At 34.2% G+C, this 16040-nt stretch overlaps 1 protein-coding gene across 1 annotated transcript in view; it reads right to left on the reverse strand.

Annotated features, from left to right (window-relative positions):
* Positions 1–16040, reverse strand: part of ZNF654 (zinc finger protein 654) — an 80529-nt gene that overhangs the window by 44893 nt on the left and 19596 nt on the right. Inside the window, exon 2 of the mRNA XM_059392133.1 lies at positions 11802–11947. Coding sequence (XP_059248116.1) covers positions 11802–11947 — 146 coding nt within the window. The remainder of the gene's footprint in view (positions 1–11801; positions 11948–16040) is intronic.

Genomic DNA, 16040 nt, shown 5'->3' on the forward strand with positions numbered 1-16040 from the left:
TCAATAAGGCAAAAAATCCAACTGAAAAATGGGCAGAAGATCTGAATAGACACATTACCAAAGAAGATAAGCAATAGCAAGTAAGTACTCAAAAAGATGGTTGCCATCAACAGCACTGAGAAAATACAAATTAAAGCCAAATTGAGATACCACCACACAACTATGAGAATGGCTATAATAAAAAAGACTAAATAGATCAGGGGTTGCCTTGGGCTGAGGAGGGGACGGGGGATCGGCTGTAAATGAGCAAGAGGGAACTTTCTGGTGTGATGAAAATGTAAAACTGGACTGTGATGATAACTGCACAACTCTATACATTTACTAAAAATTATCAAATTATACACCTAACAAAGCATGAATAATATGAAATTTTATCTCAATAAAGTTATAAATTAAAAAAAAAAAGATCAGATACCTAGAAATGGGAAGGAGTGGGAATGTACAGAGAAAACAAGACTGATGATATGCTGATAAATGTTGAAACTGGTGATGGGCAGGACAGTTCATTATAATATTCTTTCTACTTGTTAATAGGTTTGACAATGGTCATTAATTAAAAAAATTTTTAAATCACATATTGACAAAGGTATAGGGAAAAAGGTATAGGGAAAAAGGTACTCTTAAACTGCTGGCAGCAAAAGAGACAGTTGATGAAACCAAAAGACAATCTATAGAACAGGAGAAAATATCTGCAAATGTCTTATCAGATAAAGGGCTAGTATCTAAGATCTATAAAGATCTTATCAAACTCTGCACCCTTTCTCTAACTTCTTTCAGTTAGCAAAATGCCTTCAAGGTCCATCCATGTTGTCACAAATAACGTGATATCTTCTTTTTTTGTGGTATATATATGAGATACATACATATTATGTAATATATATATATATCAATCACATATTCTTTATCCATTTATCCATCTATGGGTGCTGAGGTTCTTTCCATGTCTCAGCTATTGTAAGAAATACTATAATGAACTTGGGTATCAATATCTTTGCAAGATACTGGTTTTACTTTCTTTGGATAAATACCCAGAAGAATTGCTAGATCATATAGTACTTCTACTCTCAGTTCTCTGAGGTACAACACACCTTTTTTCATAGTGGCTGCAACAATTTACATTTCCACAAACAGGGCACAAGAGTTCCATTTTCTCACACCCCTACCAACACTTACTATTGTATTTTTGATACTAGCCATTCTAACAAGTGTGAGGTGGTGACTCACTGTGATTTGATTTGCATTTCCCTGATGATTAGTGATAAGCATCTTTTCATATACCTGCTAGCCAAATGTATTATCTTCTTTGGGAAAATGTCTATTCAGATTCTCTGCCCATTTTTTAATTAGATTTTTTTTTTTTTTTTTTTACTATTGAGTTATATGAATTCTTCGTATCTTTGGGGTATTTAACCACCTCATCAGATACATGATTTGCAAATATTTTCTCCCATCTAATAGGCTGCTTTTCATTTTGTTGGTGGTTTCCTTTGTTGTGCGTAAGCTTTTTAGTTTGATGTAAGCTCCCTTGTTTATTGTGCTTTTGATGACTTTGCTTTTGGTGTCAAATCCAAAACTATCACTGCCAAGCCTAATGTCAAGGACCTTAGCACCTACATTTTCTACTGGGAGTTTTATGCTTTAAGTCTTAAGGTCAAGTCTTCAACCCATCTTGAGTTGATTTTTTTGTGTATAGTGTAAGAGAGGGGTCTAGTTCCATTCCTTTACATGTAGCTATCCAGTTTTCGCAGCACCATTTATTAAAGAGCCAGTCCATTTCCCAATATATAATCTTGGCTCCTTTGATGTAAATTAACTGACCACATATACATGAATTTATTTGGGGGCTCTCTATTCTGTTACATTAATCTATGTATTTGGTTTTATACCAAGACCATACTGTTGTTGTTTTTTAAATACCATACTGTTTTGATTACTACAGCTTTGTAATATAATTTGAATTCAGGTCACATGATGCCTCCAGCTTTTTTCTTCCTTCTCAAGATTACCTTGGCTATATGGAATCTTCTGTGGTTAGAATCAAATCTTAGGAATTATCTGTCCTATTTCTGTGAAAAATGCCATTGGATTTTTGATAGAGATTGCACTAAATCTGTAAATTGCTTTGGGTGGTAATGGACATTTTAACAACATTAATTCTCCCAATCCATGAGCATGGAATATCTTTCCACTTATTTCTGTCTTCTTCAATTTCTTTCATTAGTGCCATGTAGTTTTCAGTATACAGGTCTTTCATTTCCTTGGTGAAACAAACTTCTAGATATTTTATTCTTTTTGATACAGCTGTAAATAGGACTTTTTTTAAATTTCTCTGGCAGTGCATTATTAGCACACAGACATGTAATATTTTCATACACTGATTTTGGGTCTTGCAAATTTATTGACTTATTTATTTATATTTTTTTTTAGTAGTTCTAACAGGTTTCTTTATAGTTTCCTATGCAAAATATCATATCATCTGCCAAAACAGTTTTACTACTTCTCTGATTTAGAAGACTTTTTTTTTTTTTTTTTTTGCATGATTGCTCTGGCAAGGACTTCCATTACTATATGAACAGAAGTGGCAAGAATGGGCATCCTTAGAGGGAAAACTTTCAGCTTTTCACCACTGAGTGTAAGTTAGCTGTGGGCCTGTGATAAATGTCATGTTTATGATGCCGATGAATGCTCCCTCTATACCCACTTTGTTAAAGAGTTATTATCATAAATGGATATTCAACTTTCTTAAATCATTTCCTGCATCTATTGAGAGAATCGTAATGATTTTTATCCTTTATTTTGTTAATGCAGTATATCACATTGATTTGTGGATGCCTGAACCATTTTTGCATCCCCTGAGAAACCCCACTTAATCACAGTGCATGATCCTTTTAATGGGCTGTTGTATACAGTATACTGATATTTTGTTGACTATTTTTCTAACTATGCTCCTCAGGGACACCGACCTGTAGTTTTTCTTTTATTGTGGTGTCCCTGTCTGGTTTTGGTATCCAAGTAATGCTGGCCTTCTAAAATGAGTTTGGAAAGTACTCCCACCTCTTCAATTTTTTCAAAGAGTTTGAAAAGGATTGATATTAATTCTTCTTTGAATATTGGCTGGAATTCATAGGTGAAGTCGTCTGGTCCTGGACTTTTGTTTGTTGGGAGGTTTCTTTCTGACTACTGAGTCGATCTCCTTTCTAGTAATTAGCCTGTTTAGGTTTCTATTTCTTCATGATGCAGTCTTGGTAGATTGTGTGCTTCTAGGAATTTGTTTCTTTTAGGTTGTCAAATTTAATGGTGTATAACTATACATAGTTGTCTCTTACCTTTTGTATTTCTGTGGTATCAGGTGTACTATCTTGTATTTCTGATTTTGTGTCTTCTTTTTCTATTGATGAATCTAAATAAAGGTTTCTCAATTTTACTTTTCTTTCCAAAGAACCAGCTCTTAGTTTTATCGATCTTTTCTTTTGGTTAGTCATTCATTTCCATTCTGATCTTTATTTATTTCCTCCTATTAACTTTGGGCTTCATTTGGTTTTTTTTTTTTTTCCCTAGTTCCTTGGAATGTAAAGTTAGGTTATTTATTTGAGCTCTTTCCTGCTTCTTAAGTAGGCATTTACCCTCCTGAACTTTCCTTTTAGTACCGCTTTTGCTGCATCCTATAAGTTTTGGTATGTTGTATATATATCAATTTTCATTTGTCTCAAGGTTGTTTTGGTCTCTCTTTGACTTCTTTTTTGACCCATCTGTTCAATAGAATGCTGTTTAATCTTCACATATTGGTAGTTTTTCTAGTTTTCTTGTTGTAATGGATTTATTTTTATGCCTCTATGGTCAGAAAAGATGCTTACTATTATTTCAATCTTCTTAAACGTATTAAGACCTTTTTGTGGCTTAATAAATGATCTATCCTGTGCACATGAGAAGAATGTATATTGTTTCTTTTGGAGAGAATATTCTATATATGTCTGTTTAGTCCATCAGGTCTAATGTGTTAAGGCCAATGTTTCCTTAATTTTTATCTGCATGATCTTAACTACTGATGAAAGTGGGATATTAAAGTTTCCTACTATTATTATATTGCTGTCTATTTCTCCCTTTAGATCTCTTAATATTTGCTTTTATGTAATTTAGGTGCATCTAAAGGAATGTTCTCAAGATTTCTGTGTAAGGAGCAATGGGCAAAACTTTGTCATTTTCCCAACAATTTCAGAAGCATTTCTTTTTTCTTCTTCTTCTTGTATTATTCCACTATTATGATCCAGTTTTACAGACCAAAGCTATCAGGAGGAAGGGAGGAAAAGTTGAAAGGTTCAAATCTCTAGTTTTTCAGGAATCTGGCTTAGCCCAAAGTAAAGACATTCAAATTCAGAAAAACTCAAACATGTATTTACACCATTCATAATGACTATATACATCTTCTTCTAAAGAATAAATAATCTTTCCTAATAGCAGTGAAATAGTAACAGCTTTTAGTCTACTGCTTTTTCTCTTTAGTTTTTGTGTATCTCAACTGACCAAGAATTATCAAGTCTTCCTTCAATTATATTCAAAAAGCCATAAATACCATGCTGTAAAACTATACATATATATACCTCTCGGTTCTGATATATACCAACACAGATGGGAATAGGGTATGTCATCACCTGATCACTTTTCATCTCTGTCAACATAAATATACCAGTTAATAATCCCTCTCTATCTCTGCCAAGTCTCAACTGCTTCAACCCAAAATTAACAAATGGAGCAATACAGGCCAAAATTATAAGGAAAAATGATTCTAGGCACTACTAACTAGAACCAAATGAAATGCTGAGTTTCTAAACATAGCCAGTATAAACAAATGCATGCAGGTTTGTCTAATGTTGACTTTAGCTACAACAAATCCTGAAAACAAAGTATTCTAATGTAAAGGTAAAGAAAAAGCAATGCCAAGGGAATTTAGTATGGGAATTAAATTAAGACCACCAATTGCCACAAAAAGGAAATTATTTCTTTTTTTAGTTATTTAATTAATTTTTTTTAAAGATTTTATTTATTTATCAGAGAGAGAGGGGAGAGAGAGCGAGCACAGGCAGACAGAATGGCAGGCAGAGGCAGAGGGAGAAGCAGGCTCCCTGCTGAGCAAGGAGCCCGACGTGGGACTCGATCCCAGGATGCTTGGATCATGACCTGAGCCGAAGGCAGCTGCTTAACCAACTGAGCCACCCAGGCATCCCTATTTAATTAATTTTTAAGTAGGCTCCATGCCCAGTGTGGGGCTTCAACTCGTGACCCTGAGACTGAGTCACATGCTCTACCAACTGAGCCAACCAGGAGCTCCAGAAATCATTACTTTAAAGAGCGAAAACAAGGAAACAGGCTAGCCAGCCTAGATTTCTCTATTAAAAATAAATGAGATCACCTGCCACAAATGATTAGTAAAGATAACAGATATAAAATTGGAGAAAGTTTTGAGTAAGTGTTGGTCAAAATAATAAATAAAAAGTCAAGAAGCAAAAAGAGTGCTACATGTTGCAGACAAAGAATATATGGATGGGGCCATAAGATAAACACATTTGGTGGGGCTTGGCCCCACCCCAAAAATCAGCCCTTATAATTATCCTTTCTTCCTTTAATTTCTAGGCTATTTCTATTTCCTAAGTTAGTTGAAGCCTATTCCCAAGTTATATACAACCAATTAAACTTGAATAGAAGATAGGCACAAATTCTATGTTTCAAATATAATCCAACTCAGCAATATAGTCAGAAAGGGTTACTGATTATCATTACATGTGTGGCCTAACATATGAATGTCTAGCCACTCTAAATGAGATGCTGATTGTACCCATTTCCCATTTAATTCCATGAAAGAGAAGGCTTTTTGGTCTTCTCTTACAGGCAACTTGGCATATTAGGGCATACATTTTTAGTACTTGACACTACACATAATAAACATTACTAGCTGAACTAGTTCCCTCTCCAGTGGATCATACAGATCTTTGTGGACCTAATGGATCCCAGGCAAATATGCACTTTCCATCATGGAACCCTGTGTGGAATGCTAAAATCTATGAACATTTACTTTCTGTTGGGTTAAAGGTGGCTGAGAAGGCAGCATTGAAGTTTGCTTTTATTTTATATAAAACTGGTAAAGTCTAAGTTCTCTGCCTAAAGATCCACTTAGTTTCAGGGTGTTTGGCTCAGTTTTACCAGTAAAACAGAAACCAGTGTTTAACCAATTTAAAATAAGAAAACAACGGGGGAGGGGGGGACCTTAACTCAGACTTACAAAAGTCCCCTAAACCAGCTCAGGCCTAAGTTTTCTTATCTATAAAAGAGATTTAACCTGAGGTCCTTTTTAGTGCAAATACATACACACACAGCTAAATCTTCATTTCTTTAGAAAATATGCTTATAAAAAGAGTCAACCTAGGTAAAATCATAATTAGCCAACTTAAGACCGTTCTCTCCAGGACTATATTCATTGCCACAAAATTAAAAAAAAAAAGAAAAAAAACCTCAAATATAAATAAAAACAGAATCCATCTTCCTTCCCTGTAAATAAGACCTTCATAAAACTGTAGTTTTTGTGGTCTCCCAGTTTATAGAAGGCACATCTTCACAAGGCACATCTTCACATACGTGTAATTTATAAGATAGAACAGGCTTTTATGAAGATGGATATATGGACCAGATAATACTGTCACAGAATATAGTAACTTATATGTTTAACATGTTTTATACACACACATACACACACACACACACACACACTCTTACAATATATATATTTACATAAAACAAAATCTCATAGGTATTACTTAAGTTAACTCTTTGGCTCACCTATAACTTTTTAGTATGTCAAGGGAATAAAAAACATTACGTACATGATACAGATCACAAACAAGAATTCAACAAACAGATATGAATTATAATGAAATCCATTAATATCCTGACATCTTGTCCAGTCACCTTGTACATTCTATTTGCCATCCCTGGGAGGCTCTCCTGCTCCTTCATCTAATTGTTATCATTTGTTCGGAGTTCAGCTCGAGTTGTTAGCTTACCCAACAAATTTTCCCTGACCTCCCAAACCAAGTCAAGCCCCTGTTATACTCTCTCATGGTACCCTGTAATTCCTTCATAATTATAATTACATAACAGTGTGACTTGTGACTGCTTGTTTAATATTTTTTAGCTTTGTAAGGTCTTTAATAACAAGGGTTTCTCTCTCTTATTTTCTTTTCCTTTTTTTTAAATAATTTTTTATTTTTTATAAACATATATTTTTATCCCCAGGGGTTCTCTCTTATTTTCTAAAATGTTTAGCCTAGAACCAAGCACAAGAGATTTACTGAATGAATGAATGATTATGGAATTAGAATTTTCCAGTTTATATATTTATTTAAGTAAGCTGAACACTGTTACAGACTCTTTATTCTCTTACTAGTATCACCATGTTTTTATTTCCTCATTTTTCTTCTGGTATTACAAATACTTTTGTATTTGTATTTGTATTTGTATCTGGTATTACAAATAACTTTTCTGTTAAAGTAAACTCTAATAATGCAGGAAGTTTTCCTTACAAGAAACATTATTCTTTGACAAACTACTAAGATAGTTTACTTTTTCCCCCCTAACACTGTCTATCTCAAGAAGATTTGCTTCTGCTTAATACATTATTTTTTCATTAGCAGTAATAAAAAAGATAGGAAGCAATGAAACAAAAACTAACAAATTAAATTAAAAAAATAATAAAGTGCTTCTGAAAACCTTAAAAGCATTTCCCATTATGACACAAAATATTAACAAAGCTTGTACAGGTGAAAGGGGGGGATGAAAACAGGTGAAACAAGATAATATATCTTGTTTATAAATAATGTACTTCTTTTAATACTTATTTTATTCTCCTCAGAAATCATTAGAAAATAACTAAAACTATTTTGGTAGCTTTCAAAATGACACATAAAATTATTTGTAGTGGATATCTGTTATGATTGTTTACCTAGCAGCTCTGTTTCACACTACCTCATTTACTTCTTGAGGGAACCCCTTAACCCTCCAACATTTCTATGGTTCTCATTGGGCTGTCAATTTAGTTATCCTTATTCCCCCCAGCCATGGGGTGAGCTGATCATCAGACTGAGCCAAAAATCTTACTATACTCTCCTTAACACAGCTATTAGTCAAAGCAGGAGGCACATAACGTTGGCTGGCCTCAGGTTTCCAAAAATATTTTGAGGATTACAAATGGGGTAGGGACAAACCTCTTGGTTTTAATTAGGCTTAACTGCAGAACTGTCAGGATCCCTGAGTGAATGAGGATAAGAAAGAGGGAGAACGGTTCTAGGTGATATTTTATTCTCTGGATTCAGAAAATCCTGAAACTAGTTCTAGTCCTTGCTGTTCCACAGTGTATAGTCATCTAATAAATCCCCCATACCCTTCTTTTTTTGCTTAAGCTAGCTTGACTGTTTGTCAGTTTTAATCAAAAAGTCCTAATACATCTCCCATATTCACTTGAGGTATCATAAAAAAATAAATAAAAGAAATACATATTTTCAAATAATACAGGTTTTTTTAATACTGCATTGCTCTTACAAATTGATTCTATAAGGTTATATTCTCAACTCTCCTTCCTCCTCCAATTTTTTTTTTCAACTTCATTGGGGTATAACTGACAAACAGAAATTGTATGTATTTAAGGTATACAACTTCATGTTTTGATATACAAGTAACAGTGAAATTATCACTATAATCAAGCTAGTTAACATTATCTATCACCTCACACAGTTCTCACCTATAATTTTAAGTACCTATAAATAAACTTGTAAAAATACACAATGTACATGCACTCTTTTAAATTTTGTATACATATATAAAGCAAAAATTATATAGTTCATATATATGAAATTAATACATCTTCAAGATTTAAAAATGCTAACTGTACAGAAAGAATTCAGTCTTCTCTCTCACTAGTCCAACACCCTAGAATTAACAGCTTTCCAAATTTTTAATAGCTGTTGATAATAAGCTTTGTCAGTACTTTCTTATTTACCAATTTTAAATATTACCTCTTAACTTCCTACTGTGGGAGAAGAGAATTTAATTCCTCACACAACCAATTCCACATTCACATTAGTTATTGTTTCCTCTATTATTGATCTTTGTAACTTACACATTTATTTATGGTTTCATGTACTACTGATACTCCATTTTGTAAAATAAGAATCAAAGGATATTTTTTAGTGACCGTATTCTTTACTTTCAACTGTAACTTCCATCAAATAATCTTATATTGAATGGTTAATAATTTTTTGATCTGTAACTATAATTATTTTTGTACTCTACTAAAAGTTTAAAGCCAGTAAACATCATTTACATTAAAAAAAACTGTGTAAATAACATTCATTACATATTAAAGTAGTTTGCTATAATTCTGTGTTTTTTCCCGTTCATATTATTTTTAATTTTCCTGGAGTATTTAATTCTTTGCCTTTTATCCCTACCTTAAATGGTTCTAAATTCTCAAGGTTACTCTCAAATCTCCATGTTTACTGAATATTTCCCTCTTCAAGGTGATATATCAGTTAAGACCTACTACTTAACAGTGATCCTAGGTCTTCTCTTCCCTCTACCTCATGTAAAAAAAGCCACTATTTTCTACATCCACTGTTATTTTCTAGAGCACATTCTCTAATAACTTCCTAAAAGAAAGGGTATATCAACAAGTCAATATTCTATATCCTTACATACCTAGAAATGTTCTAACTCTCACATTTCACTTACAGTTTGGATACATATAAAATCCTACATTGAAAATAATTTCTCCTCCATTCTTTCAAGACATTGATTCATTATATTCTACCACCCACAGTTAGTTGTATGAGTTGTACGAAGACTGATACCAATTTGATGTTTGTTCCTTTATAGGTAACCTAGTTTTTCCTTGTTACAAGGTGTTTGTATCTGTTTTTTCATTCTTGGTATTTTGAAATCATAAAATGATGTATTTAGCTGAAAATCTTTTATATTTACTGTCTTGAGCACTTCTTGAGCTCTTTCAGTCTGGAAGTTCATGACTTTCAGTTCTAGAAAATTCTTTTATTTTCTTCTTTAAAATTTTCCTCCAATATATTTTAAGTTCTTTTTCTGGAACTCCAACTAGTGAGATAATGAACCTCCTACATAAAGGCACCAAATCATTTTTTTTTTTTAAATACATTCCTTCTCTTTGGTTCTATTTTACATCCTGGATTATTTCTCCAACTTTACCCTCCAAATTTCCTCCTACAGAACTTTAAATTTTAACCATCATCAGATTTAATTTACACAAACTCATATTTGGTATCTCATTATTCCATTCACATAGCTTGGTATGTTGGTGTTTTAATGTTACACATATCATCTTAACTCTCCCTGAAACTGTATGTTATAGATTTTATATTTTTCATTTATTTTCTTTTATTCTTTTATTTTCTTCCAAATTTTTCACTGTATTTTTTTAATATTGAAGGCATTCCTCAACTGACTCAGGATTCCCAAATCCCCACTAGTATGTAAGAATAAGGCCATTAACAGATTAATTGGGAGGTCTAGTAGCATGTCTAGACTTTGGTGAATGACAAGTTTTTCTTTAGAGTAGTTAAGTGATTAACTAGCTCTCTCAAAAAGGAAACTTTAACTGCCAGAATGCAAAGGTCATTGCTCCAAAGTCATTTAATTCTTTAGAGGGGGGAAAAAAGCAACTGTTTCCCTACCCCAACTTGGCCCTAGGGTTTGGTGATTGGCCTGAATGGAAAAACTGTAATTAACTCCTTTATCTCCATTCTCCCAAAGTATCTAATTCCCTGCTCTCTATTTCATGCCTTGCATATTCAAATTCTACACCTCTCTAGGATTCTGGGGGCTGGTGGGGGAGGGGGAGCGCAGGACAAACTAGACCTTCTATCTTATAAGGCAGAGGATAACTCTGTTTTAATTGCTACAGGTTTTTTAAATGTTTTACAAATAATCAAGTATACATACAAACATAAAAATAAACATATAAAACAAGAATTTCACTAAGTAATACTGATCCTGTAAGACATTCTCTGATATTCTCTATTGTATTTTCTAATGCTGATAAATGATTTTACAACATGTTATTGTGATGTGTGATCTGAGGCACGCGCACAAAACAAAAAGTGAAGTTGTGACTTGTTCTGTCATGTTTGTGACCACTCACTCTTCTGTGTTCTGTGCCCTAAAAAATTTTTGAAATCTTTCATTCACTGGTGGCTCTTCTCTACTTTATTTTCAATGTATTTCTCTCTTTTATGTCTTTACAATAACTTTAGTAGGATCTGCCAGAGCAAAAAAAAATAAATATATACAAGTACTCAAGGAAAAAAAAAACTGGAAACTCCTGGGTTTTGAATTCTTCTAAAGTATTTTCAAAAACCAGGAGTTTCCTAAGCTCTTTCTGGCCTGATTTAAGATCCCTCTGCTAACTCTGATGGCCTCAATTGCTGTATTTGGGGACTTACCATTAGAGCTAGGGAATTAAAAAAGGAAAGTGATGGTAGTGACCATAAGAATCTATGCAAAAATGCCATTTAACTCTAAAATTAAAAGTAAATAATGGCTATATGTCCAAAGTTAAACCTAAATACTTAAATGAAAAAATGGAAATTTCTTTTTTCGCTTCTCTTTTTTTTTCTTTATAACCATCCAGGGTTTGGGAAATTTCTTTCTGAGGGAAGACTTTAGGACAGGCTCCTTTCACAGAGAAAATAACCAAAACCCAATTCTCATAAGAAGTAAAAAGTACTTACAAAGCAAGGCTACTCAAAACATACTGTACGTGCTCACATTCATCTGGGAATGATGCACTGGCTGATGTAAAACAGCAGAGTGCAGTCTGAAGAACCTGAAGCTGTGGCAAAGGGACCTGCCATCTTCCAGCATAATCTTCCACCACCTGGTAAGGAAATAATCCAAGAAGTACATTATTATAGAAAACGTTCTCAACATCTTGAGTTTAAAAATTATGATGACACTACTAAATAAAGCATTAGTTTAGTGTGAATACAAATGATTTAGGGGAAGAAAACCTTATTGTTTATTTTCCTAGTGTACATCTGAAAATAAAATTAACTATTACCTTTGAACATGTAGAGAAGAAATATAGGATATGAATAATTATACTGTCCAACTGCCAAACCTTTAATAAACTGTAACAAATGTCCTTTACCTCCCATATCCAGCCTTTGTCAAAACATCAATTATCAAAGATTAAAATAGCTAGGCAGCAGAATATAGTAATAAAGAAAATTAGAAATGAACATGATTATTATCACTACTATTTATTATAGACTAAATTCTAAGCATTCTGGCACCAATGGGTATTAAAAAGTTATAGTGGCATGATGCTCTGATTATAAAAGTTTAAACTGCACAATATGATGGAGTGAAGAGTCCAGAATACAATTCGTCTTGGCTGTGACACTTTACTAGCTTTATGAATTTGGACAGGTCATCTTCCTTCTCTATGCATTAGTTTCCTCACTATAAATAGAGATAATAATGCTTATCTTCCAGGTTTACTGTGAAGCTAAATTAGAATAATTTAGGAGTAAGCATTTTAGAACCATCAATTGCTATAAAATATTACTTATGATTTCTCATATACAAGACTGCTATAATAAAATAATGTATTGTATTTTTAAAATACCTCATTTACAGAGGTTGCCAAACTATGGCCTGCAGGCCAAATCTGGCCTGCCACCTGTTTCTGTATAGCCCACAAGCTAAGAATGTATGTTACATTTTTAAATGGTTGAAAAAAAGTATTTTATGATGCCTAAAAATCATATGAAATTCAAATTTCAGTGTCCATAGAGCTTTACTGGATCATAACCAGATTCATCCATTTACTTACTATCTATGGCTGCTTTCCTGCTATAACAACCAGTTACATAGTTATGACAGAAATCATATGGCTCACAAAGCCTAAAATATTTAATATCGGCCCCACTACAGAGAAAGTTTGCCAACTCTGTTTTAAAAGCTGGAAAAAAATAGAACAGAGTACAAAAGCCAAGAACACTCAGAGCTCAAGGACTTTTCACGCTCATCACTTCCTCTTAGGAAACAAATTTTGCATGGGTTTCTTGTACTTCTACAGTTTTTCAACAACAACAACAACAAAAAGGCCCGACTACCTTCATCTTTTCAAAGATATTCATAGGCAAAAACTTTGAAAAATAGAGGTGATGTTTCCTTCTATAGCAGTGAGCCTGTTTACTATTTAGCAATGTCATCTCCCTCTGGAAGAAATGACAGGCAGACGTCTACACTTGTAGACCGTTATAAAAGATTAGGGTTCCCTAAGCTTGGGGTTCCTCGGCTATGATGAAAACTAACTGTGAGTGCAGGATCCACCTATGCCATTTACATCACCTTCATGAGAGTTGAGGGACAAAGGGATCCACCATCATGATGCCTGTTGTGCCATGAGTAATAGAGATCATTGTTTCTGACCCAGGAGTTTCATGTTTTCTGCCAGTATCCATGAAACTGTGGCAGGCTAACTTAGATAAAATTTTACACCTTACACGGTTCTCTTACAATTCTAAATTGCATTACCAGAAAGTTAACTGGGAAGTAAAAATTACTGCTATGATGACCCCAAATAGGACTTTTCTAAACTACCAAAGGCAAAAAGAAAAGAAAAAAAAAGTTGGATAAACTGTGGTTACTTGTCTTTAAATTTTCTCTTCACTAGAGTGTTTGATCAGCTTTACTAATCTCTTTTTGGCCACCGTAACACCATTCTGATGACACCTAAAATATAGGTACCTGACAGTCTCCTATTTTCCTGTCCTCCATCCCAAATAGTCTGCCCTAATCCATATCTACTTATAACCTTATTCACTTCCTATTTATGGGATGAGTTTATCTCCTTAGAAGGGAAATTTTCTATTTTCTCAGCTTCTGTTCTTCTTAGAGCCTCCCTCATTCAACAAGATTCTGCTACTGATATTCTGCCTAATCTAGCTGAGCCCAAACCTAACACAACAAAAGTCCTTGTGGGGGACATCTCCAATAGGTTTGTTAGAATACCTATGATGGGACAGAAACAAAATTACTGAAACTTACATATCTTCTTATACTATTCAACATCATACCAGACACTGCTAATACACTGTAACATTAACCTAACACTTTAAGATTCAGTATAACACTATTTCTCTTTTAAATATTTTCCTTAAAACATGTGAAATTGCAAATTACACTGCCCTTTAATTTGAAGTTTTTCTCCTGTGCTATCATAAGCACCAGTTAATGAGAGTGCATACCATGGTATCATAATCTGAATGTGCTGTACCAGGCCAAAGTACAGCAAACACCACATCTTCCATTTTCCTTTTTCTTTTGCATTCTAGTAAGTAACAATCTTAACATAATGATCAAAATAATGTTCAAGTTGCCCAAACAAAGGCAAAGTATTTACCTGGATCTTTAAAATAAACCATTGCAATAGTTCTAAATTCTTCAAGAAAATGGTCTAAGAAACAGGATCAAGATCAACCATCCATTAGAGATTCGTAAAAACTTTTTTTATTATTTTTTTAAAGATTTTATTTATTTACTTGACAGAGAGATCATGAGTAGGCAGAGAGGCAGGCAGAGAGAGAGAGGGAGGAAGCAGGTTCCCTGCCGAGCAGAGAGCACAACTCAGGGCTGGATCCCAGGACCCTGAGATCATGACCTGAACTGTAGGCAGAGGCTTTAACCCATTGAGCCACCCAGGCGCCCCCCCGCTTTTTTTGAAGGGCATAACAAACATACTGCAATGTAATTTACTATAATTTATAGAAACTACATAAATACCGCTGAAAGAAGTTACAGCTAAGGAAGGCCAAAAGCATGCCATGATACAAAGGGAGTTGAAGAAAAGGGCACAGCTACTGCTGGAATAGTGCAATGATCCTACAGCACTTTCTCAGCATTCTCATGTACAGGAGCATATATCCTGACCTAAGAGGGATACAGTATATAACTATACACTGCCATATCTTAATTTACAAAGGCAAATTGTTGTGCAAATGAGCAGATTCATTCTTTGGCAAAACTGCCAAAAGACAGACTTAGTGTAAACCCATTCAATTAAAATTACATTCATTATTTAAGAACATTAAAATACATCATCCAAATCACTATGGACTGAAAAGTATCCCCCTTAAATTCATATGCAGTCTATGCATTGAATGAATTTAATAACTTTCAAAATACCTGACATAAACATTGTAATAGACATTGTCTTTTCCCCATCCCTTCAGTAGGATTATGTTATTCATTTGTAATATAGCTACTACATATGTAATCCCCTAACTCTGAGCGGGTAATCCCCTAACTAACTGAGAGGGCAATAAGAGCAGTAACACCCCAGCAGCAATACATACACTTAGGGACCAAATCTTGGTTTCTGAACGCTATTCTCCATAAAAGAAACTTGGACTCCTCAAGGTCTCCACCAGCAGGCCTGAAGCAGGGAAAACACAAGATAAGACTATAACATTTTGTGGTGCCGAAGTAATGAAATTCTGAAAATGATGGGGTACAGAAACACAGGAGCCAACCTGAAGGAGCTCCTAAGTGCTATAGCTGGAACAATTTAAGCAACAAAATAAAAGAATGTATTGGACTTAAATCCATAGAACAAGATAAATATCGAGGAGTCCACAGTGATACAAATAATCAGTTAAGTAAATGTTACAGATGAGACAGCACTTCCTCACAGAAAAGTCCCAATTAATAAACAGAGAAGAAAAGAGAGATAGAGAATCAGCATTAGACAAATACACAGTAATGAATGCTGCAGACAAGAGCCACAGAGCAATGCTAGTATTTGTGGGTAAAGTTTCAGGCAAGGCCACCTGGGTGGCTCAGTTGGTTAAGCAGCTGCGTTTGGCTCAGCTTATGATCCCAGAGTCCTGGAATGGAGCCCCAGGTTGGGCTCCCTGCTCAGGAGGGAGTCAGCTTTCTCTCCCTCTGCTCGTCCCCCTCAA

Source organism: Mustela nigripes, chromosome 2 (assembly GCF_022355385.1).
Source record: "Mustela nigripes isolate SB6536 chromosome 2, MUSNIG.SB6536, whole genome shotgun sequence".
NCBI lineage: Eukaryota > Metazoa > Chordata > Mammalia > Carnivora > Mustelidae > Mustela > Mustela nigripes.